A 15706-nucleotide genomic window follows, 5' to 3' on the forward strand; every position below is an offset into this window, starting at 1 on the left:
GCCCCTCCCTGACCTCTTGATAGAGGCAAAGCTATTCAACGCCTTCCCTCTGCACACTTAGTGACCCAAAATATAGAAGCTGCAGTAACTATAGAAGAGATGAACAATGAGTGCGATCAAAGCATATTATTGCTGAAATCAAGAATCTGTATCCGGCCTTCAGAGAAATAACAATACCTTACAGTTCCTTTTTGAACTTCATAATTCAGGAGGTACTGCACTTTGATCTGATTGATGCAGATATCATTTCCAAGGTGAATCGAAGATACTGGAGGCAGACCATCAGAATGATGGACACTCAGAGGAATCTCCACTGACTGTTGCATTAATGGTTTTGCAGAACTCAGTTTAATGATACCTCACCATGATCTCCTTCTCCCCAGTGTGCAAATGGCGACATTCATTCAATCTGCTACCAACCTACAGCAATAACAACATATCAGTTCTCTAGATCTTAGCATGACCTTACCAGCCATTTTGAATTTAATTGATTATTTTCTGCACTGGGCTAGTACCTTGTTGATGAGTGACAGCTCCCTTCAGGCAAGCGTAACAGTCTGGAAGGATCTTGCACAGCCAAATCTGTGTTCTTTGCCTCACATTTCATTCAGAAGGGCTGATTCTTCTTAACTGGATTGGCATTATGATCTGCTGCTGTTTGACTAGATGGTGCCCCCATAGCCATAATAAAATTGCACAGTGAAGTCATTCAAGGGTGAAGTGAAAAGGTCAGATATTATTCCTCGGAGAAAGTGAGGACTGCAGATACTGGAGATCAGAGCTGAAAATGTGTTGCTGGAAAAGCACAGTAGGTCAGGCAGCATCCAAGGAGCAGGAGAATCATGCCTGAAAGGTCGATTATGTTATTCCTCTCTTACTCAGCTAATGCCTAAGAATAAAGGCTGAACTATTATTCTGAGTACTGTGTTGGGTTTCAATGAAGGTAAAATACTTGTTTTATGCCAATGATTGTGCCAAATGGTGTGCAAAAAAGAAACTGTATGTGCCATTCTCTATATGCCACCGATGGATGCTATAATGGCAAACTCGCTTTCAGGAAATTCTTTTTAATGAAACATGAATCATAATGAGGGGTCAACCTGAAGGTGTAACAAGAAGTTAATAAAGTAGACAAAGTAGCTGACCAGTGAAGTGCCACAAGGATCGGTGCTGGGTCCTTTACTTTTTGTCATTTATATAAATGATTTGAATGCGAGCATAAAAGGTACAATTATTAAGTTTGCAGATGACACCAAAATTGGAGGTGTAGTGGACAGCGAAGAGGGTTACCTCAGATTACAACAGGATCTTGACCAGATGGGCCAATGGGCTGAGAAGTGGCAGATGGAGTTTAATTCAGATAAATGAGAGGTGCTTCATTTTGGGAAAGCAAACCTTAGCAGGACTTATACACTTAATGGTAAGGTATTAGGGAGTGTTGCTGAATAAAGAGACCTTGGAGTGCAGGTACATAGCTCCTTGAAAGTAGAGTCGCATGTAGGTAGGACTGTGAAGAAGGCATTTGGTATGCTTTCGTTTATTGGCCAGAATATTGAGTACAGGAATTGGGAAGCCATGTTGTGGCTGTCCAGGACATTGGTTCGGCCACTGTTGAAATATTGCGTGCATTTCTGGTCTCCTTCCAATCAGAAAGATGTGAAACTTGAAAGGGCTCAGAAAAGATTTATAAGGATGGTGCCAGGGTTAGAGGACTTGAGCAATAGGGAGAGGCTGAACAGGCTAGGGCTGTTTTCCCTGGAGGGTCGGAGGCTGAGGGGTGACTTTATAGAGTTTTACAAAATTATGAGGGGCATAGATAGGATAAATAGGTAAAGTCTTTTCCCTGGGGTTGGGGAGTTCAGAACTCGAGGGCATAGGTTTAGGGTGAGAGGGGAAAGATATAAAAGAGACCTACAGGGCAACATTTTCACACAGAGGGTGGTACGTGTATAGAATGAGCTGCCAGAGGAAGTGGTGGAGGCTGGTACAATTGCAACATTTAAGAGGCATTTGGATGGGTATATGAATAGGAAGGGTTTGGAGGGATATGGGGCAGGTGCTGGTAGGTGGGACTAGATTGGGTTGGGATATCTAGTCGGCATGGATGGGTTGGACTGAAGGGTCTGTTTCCATGCTGTACATCTCTATGGCTCTAAGACTGGGACTGCAGCATTGTGTCCTCTATTATGTTGTGTTGCACAATCACCATGTTAAACAGGACAGACTTCAAACAGTTGCAGCAAATCAAGACTGGGCATCCATGAGGTGCTGTGGGCCATCACCAGCAGAATATACTCCAGCACAATCTGTAGCTACATGGCCCAGCATGTCTTCCACTCAACCATAACTGTCAAGCCAGGGGAATAATCCTGGTTCAATGGAGAGTGCAGGAGGCCATGCCAGGAACAGCACGAGGCATACCTGAAAATGAGTCTCAACCTGTTGAAACTATCAAACAGTACTACTTGCACGCCAACTGTAATGATCTAGGCCGGACTACTCAAGACACCCTTAGGCAGGTAACTCAGACAATAACTTTGCAATTTGTTTCACAAAGTGCACAGTGAAAATTATCCGGATTAAGTTAGAAAAGTTTGCTACCAGGGTTTAAAACAGACAAAAAATTATTCACAAAATTACACAATGAAACAAAAGAACAGAATAAAGAACCTCCATAGAACCCTGTCTATCCAAACTAGACTTAATTATGCTGCTCCAAATAGACACAACAGATCCACTAAGCAAACCCTATTGAAACACAACTTAAAAACTGGAACAGATGCTTACAGGTTGAAGTTAGAAGGGCAGAAGAAGAGAGAGAGAGAGAGAGACAGACAGACAGACTATTTCCACACAGCTTACTGTTGAACTCCCAACTAGTTCTGAACAGAACTGCTCAGCTAGAGAGCTGACCATTCTCCTTCATTATGCACGTCACTTTTAAAACATGACCACTTTGACCTGAAGTCCCATCTGTTTACATATAAACAAAAACCCTCTCAAAATCCTCTTCAACCCTGTACCAAGCTAGTTGAATCAGAGCCTAGCCCATTTATGACCCCTCTGAAAAAAAATCAAGGAACAGCTTGTGGAAAAAAGGAACCAGCTTTTTAACACAATCACCATCAGCCCCACAATTTAGACAAAGCTGAGTGATCAGATCAGATCCAAACTCTGCAGTCCTGCCACGCCCAGTCATGAATCATGGTAGGCAATTAAAAATCTCACTGGAGGAGGAGGCTCCACAAATATCCCAAATCTCAATAATGGAAGAGCCCAGCATATCAGTGCAAAAGATAAGGCTGAAGCTTTCGCAGCAACTTTCATCCAGAAGTGCCAAGTGGATGATCTATGTCAGCCTCCTCTAGTACTCCTCAGCATCACAGATACTAGTCTGAAACCAATTCGGTTTACTCCATGTGATATCAAGAAATAGTTGGAGGCATTGGGTGGTGCAACAGCTATGGGCACTAACAATATTCCAGGCAGTATCTGTGGGGAAGAAGTAGAGTTAATACTTTTAGTCTAGTGACTCTTCATCAGAACTGATATCAGCTAGGAAAAGTAGTATTTATGTCGAAGCTGGGCTGGAGGTGTCATGGCCTGATGAGGTGAGTGGATAGGTGGAGACAGAACCCAGACAGAGAGATATGAAAGGACATTGTTGATAATAAGACAGGACAGAAGTGAAGCCAATTGAGCTGAGAGAAGGAGAGAACCATCAGGCTGTCCTGAAAGCAATCCACATCAGTAAGGAACAGGGTCTGGGCATGGGTGAAAAATCATGGAAGGACAGAAACAGTTATTGTTGAGTCCTAGAGGCTGTTGGGTGTCCAAACCAAAGCTGAGTTTCTCCACCTATTTCTGTTTATATTCAGATCTCCAGTATCTGCAGTTCTTTGTTCTATTTGACTGCGCTTTCGCTAGTCAGTTTCTCCTGTCCTGTTTACATCTCTTCTGGATCCAATCTTTGTTTCTTTACTTGTCTCATTACTTTTTTGTTGCCTTGCACCATCATCTTTTCTTCTTTTTGCTTCTCCTGCCCTCTGCAGATATTCCTGTTGTACTTCCATTGTGATCCCACCTCTATTAAATCTCCATCTCCACTTTCTTCCTGTTCTGATGAAAGGTGAATCCTGTTTCACTCTCCACAAATGCTGCCAGACTTAGAGTATTTTCAGTAATTTCTGTTCTTATTTCAGATTTCCCATGATGTTATAAACCTCTATAAGGTCACCCCGCAGCCTATGACGCTATTCTGCCCGAAACGTGGATTCTCCTGCTCCTCGGATGCTGCCTGACCTGCTGTGCTTTTCCAGCAGTACACTCACGACTCTGAGCTCCAGCATCTGCAGTCCTTGCTTTCTCCAAACGTTAAACCAATTTTCTTTCAAAAACTAATTTAATACATATCCATTATAATATCTGGAGGTGAGGTACATTCCAAATCCTGACCACTGTATGTGGAAGGGCTTTTCCTCAAGTTGCCTTTAGTTCTTTTGCCAATCAAATTTAATAAAATTAAATGAGTCATCTGATTAATTGAACCTTCAGCCATCAGAAGCAGTTTCTACTTATTCTATCGGACTCTTCCTAAAGTTGTACACCTCCATCAAATCCTTCTGGCTTCTTGGCTGAGATGAGAGCCCATGGTGTTGAAGATGGTATATTGGCATGGATTAAGAATTGATGAATGGGCAGGAAGTAATTTTCAGTCTGTAACTGGTGGAGTTCCACAGTGATCAGTGCTGGAACTGTTACTGCTTTTAATATATTTTAATGACTTCAATGAAGGAAGCAAATAAACTGTAACCACATTTGCAGAAAATATTGAGGTGAAAAGGTAGGTAGAGAGAGGGATACAGAAAGTTTACAGAGAGACATTGTTAGGTAGGTAAGTGTGCAAGAAGTTGGCAAATGGAGTATAAAGTGGGAAAATGTGAAGTTGATCATTTGGGAAGGGAGACCAAAAGAACAGTATTATTTAAATAGAGAAAGCTGCAGGAAATGGCCGCACAAAGGGACTTCCACTTATTTGTACATGAAGCGCAGAAAGTGAGCACATAGGTGCATCAGGTAATCAAAAAGCCTCATGGAATGTTGACCCTTCTCTCAAGAGGGTTAGAGTACCAGATTAGAGAAGTCTTACTGCAATTGTAGAAGGTGCTGGTGAGTTTTGGTCACTTTATTCAAAAGAAAGATATTATTTCAATGGAGGCAGCTCAGAGAAAGTTTCCTAGGACAGTCCCTGGTATGAAAGGATTGTCTTACTGAGCAAAGGTTGAAGTTTGGGACTCTATCATTGGATTTTAGAAGAATGAGAGGTGATCAATTAAAACATATTTGATTCTTAAGGGGATTGACAGGCTAAATGCTGAGAGGATATTTCCTCTCACAGGAGAGTCTAGGACCAACAGGCATAGTCAATAGACAATAGGTGCAGGAGTAGGCCATTCTGCCCTTCGAGCCTGCATCACCATTCAATATGATCATGACTGATCAGTATCCTGTTCCTGCCTTATCTCCATAACCCTTGATTCCACTATCCTTGAGAGCTCTATCCAACTCTTTCTTAAACGAATCCAGACACCTGGCCTCCACTGCCCTCTGGGGAAGAGCATTCCACACAGCCACCACTCTCTGGGTGAAGAAGTTTCTCCTCATCTCGGTCCTAAATGGTCTACCCCATATTTTTAAGCTGTATTCTCTAGTTCAGCACTCACCCATCAGCGGAAACATGTTTCCTGCCTAAAGAGTGTCCAATCCTTTAATAATCTTATATGTCTCAATCAGATCCCCTCTCAGTCTTCTAAACTCAGGGATATACAAGCCCAGTCGCTCCAGTCTTTCAGTGTAAGATAATCCCTCCATTCCAAGAATTGACCTCGTGAACCTACGCTGCACTCCCTCAATAACCAGAATGTCTTTCCTCAAATTTGGAGACCAGAACTGCACACAGTACTCCAGTGTGGTCTCACCAGGGCCCTGTACAGCCGCAGAAGAACCTCTTTGCTTCTATGCTCAATCCCTCTTGTTATGAAGGCCATCATGCTATTAGCCTTCTTTGCTACCTGCTGTACCTGCATGCTTACCTTCATTGACTGGTGTACAAGAACACCCAGATCTCTCTGTACTGCCCCTTTACCTAAATTGATTCCATTTAGGTAGTAATCTGCCTTCCTGTTCATGCCACCAAAGTGGATAACCATACATTTATCCACATTAAAACTATATCTGCCATGCATCTGACCACTCACCTAAATGTCCAGGTCACCCTGTAATCTCCTAACATCCTCATCACATTTCACCCTGCCACCCAGTTTAGTATCATCAGCAAATTTGCTAATGTTATTACTAATACCATCTTCTATATCATTAACATATATTGTAAAAAGCTACGGTTCCAGCACTGATCCCTGCAGTACCCCACTGGTCTCTGCCTGCCATTCCGAAATGGAGCCGTTTATCACTACTCTTTGTTTCCTATCAGCCAACCAACTTTCAATCCAAGTTAGTACTTTGTCCCCAATACCATGCGCCCTAATTTTGCTCACTAACCTCCTATGTGGGACTTTATCAAAAGCTTTCTGAAAGTCCAGGTACACTATATCGACTGGATCTCCCTTGTCCAGCTTCAGAGTTACATCCTCAAAAACTTCCAGAAGATTAATCAAGCATGATTTCCCCTTCATAAATCCATGCTGACTCTTACCTATCCTGTTACTGCTATCCAGATGTGTCATCCTTTATAATAGACTCCAGCATCTTTCCCACCACTGGGGTCAGACTAACTGGTCTATAATTTCCTGCTTTCTCTCTCTCACCTTTCTTCAAAAGTGGTACAACATTAGCCACCCTCCAATCCGCAGGAACTGATCCCGAATCTATCAAACTCTGGAAAATACTCACCAAAGCATCCACGATTTCTCAAGCCACCTCCTTCAGCACCCTGGGATGTAGACCATCAGGCCCCGGGGACTTATCAACCTTCAGACCGAACAGTCTCTCCAACACCAATTCCTGGCAAATATGAATTCCCTTCAGTTCAGTCCTTCAGCCACTGTTACCTCAGGGGGATTGCTTGTGTCTTCCCCAGTGAACAGATCTGAAGTACCAATTCAATTCTTCTGCCATTTCTTTGTACCCCGTAATATATTCCCCTGTTTCTGTCTTCAAGGGCCCAATTTTAGTCTTAACCATTTTTTTGCCTTTCACATACCTAAAAAAACATTTGCTATCCTCCTTTATATTATTCTTGATTAGTGATGCTGGAAGAACACAGCAGCTCAGGCAGCATCCGAGGAGCAGCACTAATCCAGAATCTGGTTTCCAGCATCTGCAGTCATTGTTTTTACCTCCTTTATATTATTGGCCAGTTTACCTTCGTACCTCATTTTTTTCTCTGCATATTTCCTTCTTAGTATTCCTCTGTTGTTCTTTAAAAGCTTCCCAGTCCTCCGTTTTCCCACTTATCTTTAGCTATGTTATACTTTTTCTCTTTTAACTTTTTATATTTCTTAACTTCCCTCAAAAGCCTCCACCCCTGCCTCCTCCTAGGATCTTTCTTCCTTTTTGGAATGAACTGATCCTGCAACTTCTGCATTTTACCCAGAAATATCTACCATTGTTCTTCCACTGTCATTCCTACTAAGATATTGCACCATTGAACTTTGGCCAGCTCCTCCCTCATAGCTCCATAGTTCCCTTTATTCAACAGAAATATTGTCACTTCTGATTTTACCCTCTCCCTCTCAAATTGCAGATTGAACCTTATTGTATTATGGTCACTACTTCCCAATGGTTCTTTCACTTCGAGGTCCCTGACCAATTCTGATTCATTGTACAATACCAGATCCAGAATTGCCTTCTCCCCAGTCGGCTCCAGCACCAGCTGTTCTAAGAATCCATCCCTGAGGCACTCCACAAAGTCTCTTTCTTGAGGTCCAATACCATCCTGATTCCCCCAGTCTACTTGCATGTTGAAATCCCCCAGAATAAAGAGGTGGCAATTTAAGATGGAGTTGATGAGTAATTTCTTCTCTCAAATGGTTGTGAGTCTTTGCAATTCCTTGTCTCATGGAGCTGTGGGATAGAGCCCTTGTGTATAATTGAGACTGAGATAGATTTTTAGTCAGTTGGGAATCAAGGGTTATGGGAAAAGGACAGGAAAACAGTCATGATGAGCATTGGATCATTCATGATCCTGTTAGGTGGTGGATCAGGCTCGAGGGACCAAATGCCAAATCCTATTTCTCTTTGTCTTTTGGTCTCCTGTCAACAACTCCAGATTCTCTGTAGTCCATCCAGTCCAGAGCTATTCTAGTGAGTCTTCTTAACCCACTACAGAGCTTTCCTATCCAAGAGTTGTCAGAATTAAGATCAGATGTGACTGCAACTGTTGTGTAAGTTCAGAAAACCTGCTTTGCTTTTGTACTCTATGCCTCTGTTGTTAAAAAGCATTGAAAGCTAAGCTTTCAGAATGATAGTTTACAGCCACTGTTATGTTATATAGTTACCACTATCTACCCACCATTCGTACTCAACAGATGCCATCACCAAACGTATCTTCACGGCATGTCCCAAAACCCTTCACCATTCTAAATGGATTATTCCCTCCCTTAAACTCTGACAACTCGGAAAACCTCAGTTTTCCATTCTCATCTCACAACACTTTCCTCTGCAAGTACAAGAGATACAGCACCTGCTTTTTTAGATTCTTTCTTCCCATTGTTGAAGGCCCAAACAATCCCTCAAAATGAAACAGTGATTTGCTTGCAATCCTTTTAATTTCGTAAACTCACAATCTAACCTACTTTACATTGACTTCAACAATATCAGACATTAACTCGCCACTTCTTCTTTTTAGACTGGAGTTGTAGGTAAAGATTGTTGGTAAGATTTGGGAGTCACACATCACCAAATGGTGAAGGGGTTTTCGGACATGCTGTGAAGACGTGTTTGGTGATGACATCTGTTGAATATGAATGGTGGGTCGATGGTGGTAACGTTATGACAAAACAGTGGCTGTAAACTGTATCATTCTGAAAGCCTGGCTTTCAATGCAGAGTTCTATCAAAATGCCAAATGTTTCACGATACACTGCACTCTTCGTTCTCCATTATAAGTACAGAACTCCAGTACAGAACTCATTAGTCATTTAAAGTAACTCTAGTAAGGGCTCAGTCAGACCTAAGGCATAAGCTGTATAAATAGGAAAAGCATATAATAGTTACAAGCTGGAGGACAAAAGGACACATAGCGCAGAGTGAAGCAGCCTTCTGTTCTGTAGCCAAAATGTTAACAAATGTTTTGTCCAGTCTTCCTCTACTTTCCCAGGTCTTCCTCAATCTGAAAATGGCAGCTGCCTGGTGAGGACTGTCCCCTGCCTCCTAGCATCTGTTGGTAAACTTCATTTCTAGGAACTGTTTTCCCTGTATCAGTCACTTATTCAAATACTTCTGGTTCACGGCCTCAGGTCAGCTACCCAAAATGTGACCACTTCCCCTATCCATCACTTTTAATTTACCTCAAGCTTGGAGTTATTTGTTAGCCTTTATGAGACTCTTGTGTAGATGACAGATTATAAGTCAACTCCGGGATATCATTATGGAAGTCTAAACTAGGAGATTTTAACATTTTTAGAGACTTTATATGGGTTTTACCAGAGAGAGAAGAGCAATAATGTTTCTGTCAGGTAGCCTCATACTTTGTGTATTAACTCCAAATGAAGTAGGTTTATTGGTGTTAAATTGTGTTAAGTTAATTGGTGTTAAAGTCTTTCTCCTCTTGTCATTAGCAAAATTAGCAACCATAATGAAAATTACTCATTTTACATAGAGATTGTAAACTGTTGGGGTCCTAACAATGATCCCTATGACGCTATTCATTACATGTTGCCAACCTGAAAATGACCATTTTATGACTGTTTTGTTTCCTGTCAGCTAGGCAGAGTTCTATCCAAATGCCAAATGTTTCACAGTTCATTCTCCATTATAATCTTTAATAAGCCACCTTATCACTCCATGCTTTTTGGAAATCTAAATACAATGCAAGTCTCCATAATCCACAGCATATTTTAATTTCAAAAAGATCTCCAATCAATTGGTTCAACATGATTATCCTTTAATATAACCATCTAGGAAAAAGTGACGACTGCAGATGCTGGAGATCAGAGTCAAAGAGTGTGTTGCTGGAAAAGCACAGAAGGTCAGGCAACATCAAGGAGCAGGAGAGTCGACATTTCCAACATAAACTCTTCATCAGGAATTTTGATCTCCTGCTGCTCGGATGCCACCTGACTGGCTGTGCTTTTCCAGCACCCCACTCTTCGACTTTAATGTAAGATGTTGACTCTGTGTGATTACCTTGAACTTTTCTCCGTGCCTCTGCTATCGTTTCTGCAATAACAGCTTCTAACATTTTCAATGTGACAGACGTTAAGCTGACTGACCTGCAGTTTCCTGTTTGATGGCTCCCTCTCTTTGCAAATTAAGTAATTATTATTCACTATGTCCCAGTCTAATTGAACCTTTCCCAAAAGTGGGGAAGTTTGGAAAATTAAGGTCATGCATCAACTATCTCACCAGTCACTTCTTTAAGAACCAAAGCTGAAGTTCATCAGGACTCAGGGACGTCACAGGCCATAGCTCCAGCAACTTGCTCAAATGGAATCTGTACTACTTCCCTGGTGATTGTAATTCTCCTGCATTTGTCTCTCCCTTCCATTTCCTGAATTACAGTTATTTCCAGAATGTTACTTGTATCCTCCAATAGTGAAGACCAATGCAAACTATCTGTTCAATTCATGAAGCTGCAGCTTCATTTTTATGATTGCAGGTTTATAAAGCAGCCTCTTGCTGATCTGAATGGTTCTGTGAAGCTGACACATCCAGCCATTGCATGCAGCGTTGAAGTTTCTATGCCCACAGTGCCCTCATCAGGTCAAATCTTGTGTCCTCCCTTGTGACAAGTTTGATGACAGGTGTCATTTAATCAGCTAGAAAAATAGTCTAATTGTGCAACCACTAATATTGAGTCAGCAGCAGGAGGGTGGTCCACTCAGTGGGGTCATTCAAGGGCTCCTGGATGGAGGGGAGCCCTTGGCTAAAGGCAGTCAGTACCTGATCTCAGCAAAGGGAAGGATGTATTTCTTGCAGTGTCTCTGTGGTTGTTGGACTGATTGACATTTGTGCTCATCACATGACATCTGTTTAACATGTGGCAATCTTGGAAATATATTCACAAAACAAATAGTTCTTGGCTGTTTACAAATATAACACCATTAATTCAGGGTTACTGAAGCTCTCGATTATTTTCTTCTTTCCTTTCAGTTATGTATTTGGATGGCTCTTTATTGGTTTTTGAAGATATCTTCAAAATGGTGGCATTCTATTGTGTGAGCAGGTAAGTTAATGTTTGACTGATCCATTCAGATCATATAATGTGGTGTGCAATACAAGTTTTTAGTGTCTGTTCTCAGAATCCCAGTGTGCTCAGTGCTATGTCACAATAAAAACTATGCTGTGTGTTTAATGTGATTATTTTTACCACATCTTAACAAAATCTGCTGCCTTGATATGTTGCTTATGCTTATGCTGCTGTTTCTCAGTTGGTTGGACCAGCCGTTTGTCCATTGTTATCCTTAAGGAAACAGTATGAGCCCATTTTCAAGTGAGACTTCACAGTGCTATTTTCCAACATGGAGGCTTTAGGAATTGTATGAGAAAGCTATGGATTGACATCATTGAGGTACAGTTAGAGGTTGGTTGCACAATATTTCTGCTATGCGTTTAGTAGGAGCCATGTGCCTATCATCAGGATTCTAAGTGAGTGGGTATTTCTTGTAATAATGATGAATAACTATGTTACAACAGAAACCATGATTCATTGGTATCACTGTATAGTAAACAGAGAGTTCCTCTTTCTAAATGCATCATGACCCAAATAGGACCCAACCTATATTTGATGCCAGCACTGCTGCAGCATTGGCTGTTCTTTGGATTTGGAATCTCAAATTAATTGCACTGCACAGCTTAATGGAAGTCTGCAATTTTCCTAGCAATTAGATGTAGCCCTTTTCTTGAAAATAAGGTTCTCAGTTTCTTTTAAATTTAATAACAATCTGGAATTAAGAACTAACCTAATGCTGGCCATATAACCATTACCCATTGTTGTAAGAACCCAGCTAATTCATTAAAGCCCTTTAGTGAAGGAAATCTGCCATCCTTGCCTGGTCTGGCCTCTATGTGACTCCTGACCCGCTGTAATGTGGTTTGATCTTAACTGTCCTTTGAAATGGCCCAGCAAGCCAGTCCTTTTCAGACCAGTTAGGGATGGGCAATAAATATGGGCCTTGTCAATAGCACACACATCCCCTGAGTGAACAATTTTACAAGAAGAATCATGTGACCATACCCATTTAGATCCAACAAATTGAATTCTGAATCTGAAATTGGTTTGAGTCTGTTCCAGTGGCAGTGGGCAGGAAGTGTTGACACTCCATTGAACCCATTTTAAACAAATGTTGGAAACTACCTCCTTAGAACTGGAGCCAGGACAAATCTAGTCCAATGTGGCTTGCCATTAAATGATGCCTAAATATAGAGATCTCTTCAGCGTCCACTTCAAGAAAATTCCCTGAGCAAGAAAATTCAGGGAGACTAAAAAGTGATTGAAGGAATATAACCAACCTGTTAACATCATAATGTGCCCTGTGCAAAATACTGCTTAGACTTTACTTTAGAATCAGTATGCACAAATTGCGTTGCAAGCATGATATTTCATAATCTGTGTGTAAAAATTCAGCATAAACCACTCTACACAAAACCAATGTAAAGGGCTGTCTACTAAGGCACTTCTTCAGCACTGAGTGCTCAGGCTTCAAGAACAATGATACTGCTCTCATTAATGAATATGTGTACTGCTGTACTCCATTTGCTGGTCAGTACAAAGTCACATTTGTTCTCTGCACTTTGAATTTCTGCTGCCAAAAGGTTTGGTTCCAGGCACCAACTCTAGTGCAAGAGCAACACAAAACAATTTTAAGTATTGCCACTGTGCAGATGGGTAAGTAGCTATTACTACAGTTATGATATTTATGACCCTGTTGCATATTATTTGAAAAAGGGCAGTCGGATCCACTCCAGTTTCAAATGAGGAATGGGATTGCATGTAATGTTAATCAGGGTCTGGTGATGTAGCTACAATCCTGGTTATAAGCCTTAGTTATAAATGTGTTGTACAGCTCTGTACCTTTTGCACTAATTTTCAGCAACCTAACCAGGATTCCTTAAGTGACTCTCTGAAAACTTTCTTGGAATAGGAACACAAAAACAAATCATATTTTCTTGCCTCTCATTCCTCAAACTACCCCCGCTCCCCATTCCCACCTTCATAGAATCATAGAATCCCCTTGCTCACTGCCTGTTGTGGCCCTAAACTAAACATTGACCTGATATCATGTAATATCAGACTTTGAAACAGCCATTTGAGTGCAAAGTGATGCTTTCATCCATGTCATACACCCAGGTTAACATCCTTCTCCTGATCTCTCTCAAATTCTTCTTTTTCATTCAACTATCTCTATTTTAAAATAATTATGGACTCTATATTGGGGCTTATTGGCAAGATAATGCACAAAAAAGTATTTAGTTTGCGTCACTGTTTATTGCTCTGCATTTCTCATTAAATTTTGATTTTATTTAAGCTTTATTGTCATGTTTTCTCAGGATGAGAACCCATATTCATTTGTTGTCACACACTGTACCAACTCAAGAAATTCAACCTCTGATAAATGATCTTAAGACTCGCACTTGACATGTACAACTTATGTCACTCACTTGTTGAAACAATCATGCTTGTAACAATAGCCTACTTGATACCAATGGGTTAACTGGTTCTAATTGTGAAAGGCCACATGAATCGGCATAAATAACTGCAAAGCCACAATATGTATGATAGATAACCAGAAATGAGTTACAGCAGGAGTAAAGTAATAGCCTCAACTTTTAGTTCATCTTGGAAGCGACATTATTACCAATCGTCTTATAACATTACTAATAAATATTGAAATCCTGTAGGATGAATTTGATTAACTTTAGCATTCATCTTGATAAGTGCTGGCATTCTAACCTCTCAAGGGACCTGAAAATACAAATACATAGGAATTAAGAGGAGAAGAAGGCCATTCCACCCTTCGAGTCAGCTCCAACATTCAATAAAATTATAGCTAGCCCGATTGTGGTCTCAACAAGACTTTTCTGTTTGCCTCCATAATCCTAGAGTTCCTTTTCTATCAAAGCTCTATCTAACTCAAATAAAGTAAAACAAGGAACTGCAGATCTGAAACAAAAAACAGAAACTGCTGGAGACTTCCAGCAGGTCTGGCAACATCTGTGGAGGGAAAGCAGAGTTAACATTTCAAGTCCACTGGCCATAATGTTCGTAAAAAGGGCTGCTGGGCTCGAAATGTTAACTCTGCTTTCTCTTCATTGATGCTGCCAGACGTGCTGAGCATTTCCAGTAATTTCTGCTGTTGTCCCTATCCAACTCAGCCTTAAATAAATTCACTGACCCAGCCTTAACTGTTGACCTAGAAGAAAATGCCTAAGAGAAACAAAAATCTCATCGTCCCTGCCCTCTTACTGTTGTTGTTATAAAGCGGAGGTTTACCCTCCCCCTGAGCACTAAAACTGAAACACCCAAAGAGGAGTACCTCAGCTCATAAACAGTAAAGAGTGTGAAAAGTGGTGTAACCTGCTTTTCAGCAACTTCTCATGGTTAAGTAAAATAAATCCCTGACACTCACTTGAAAATCAACAAGTAACAATTGATTTATCTAACTCTAACAGTGAACAAATTAATTGAATTATTAACAAATGAAATAAATCCCTTCTAACTACTAACTATTCCCAAACAAAACAAGATTCTAATGGTATGCTGTTCCAATAAATACAAATCCCACTCATATAACAAAAAGATAGAATTTTGACTCTCAAAATTACAGCCAGGTTACGTGTCTTCCAGAATGTTCTGTGCCTTCTCTATCGATTCCTCTGTCAAGAATACCCCCTTTTGATTCTTCTGTCAGGAATGCCTAATCCATCATTTTTCTGTCAGGAATATTCACTAGTCATGTTGTTAGTATTGTTATTATTTGGTTAGTGCTTTTTCTAGGACAGAGAGGAGGCTGTGAGAGACAGCGATTCTCTCTTGAGAGCTGAAGGCCATTAGCTCTGGTGGATGGCAATTAGCTCTGTGGTCTTTGTCCAATGGTCCCCTTCTTTTTTACTCATGATGACATATCAATATTTTGTACAATAGGATTATCCCTTTGTTATCAAAACCATCAGATTTACATTCAATAGTTTTTGGTTCAAATTGATTGGCTAAATTCAAAAGACTGTTGTCTTGGTAAAAACTGTTGCTTGGCTTGCTAACTATACAGCCTTTCAATGCAAATGATTCAATTCAGGTTCTCTGTGTACTTGCGATCTACTGCTCAAAGACATCCTTTGTAAATCTCTACGTACAAAGAAAACGCCACACAATGATTTCCCAACAGCACTTTACCAACACCAAATTCTAACTTCCTGCCTCCCAATCTACAAATACTCTACCCAAATGTGCAACACCTTCCACCTTAAGAAAAGAATGAACCACAATTTTTTTAAACTCTTCTTTTAAAGCTGTAACTCCATTATATTAC

At 40.8% G+C, this 15706-nt stretch overlaps 1 protein-coding gene across 1 annotated transcript in view; it reads left to right on the top strand.

Moving 5' to 3' along the window:
- The window catches only part of rin3 (Ras and Rab interactor 3), a 110102-nt gene that overhangs the window by 48848 nt on the left and 45548 nt on the right, over nt 1-15706 (top strand). Inside the window, exon 4 of the mRNA XM_060829351.1 lies at nt 11331-11403. Within this exon, the coding sequence (XP_060685334.1) occupies nt 11331-11403 (73 nt within the window). The remainder of the gene's footprint in view (nt 1-11330; nt 11404-15706) is intronic.

Source organism: Hemiscyllium ocellatum, chromosome 8 (genome assembly GCF_020745735.1).
Source record: "Hemiscyllium ocellatum isolate sHemOce1 chromosome 8, sHemOce1.pat.X.cur, whole genome shotgun sequence".
Classification (NCBI taxonomy): domain Eukaryota; kingdom Metazoa; phylum Chordata; class Chondrichthyes; order Orectolobiformes; family Hemiscylliidae; genus Hemiscyllium; species Hemiscyllium ocellatum.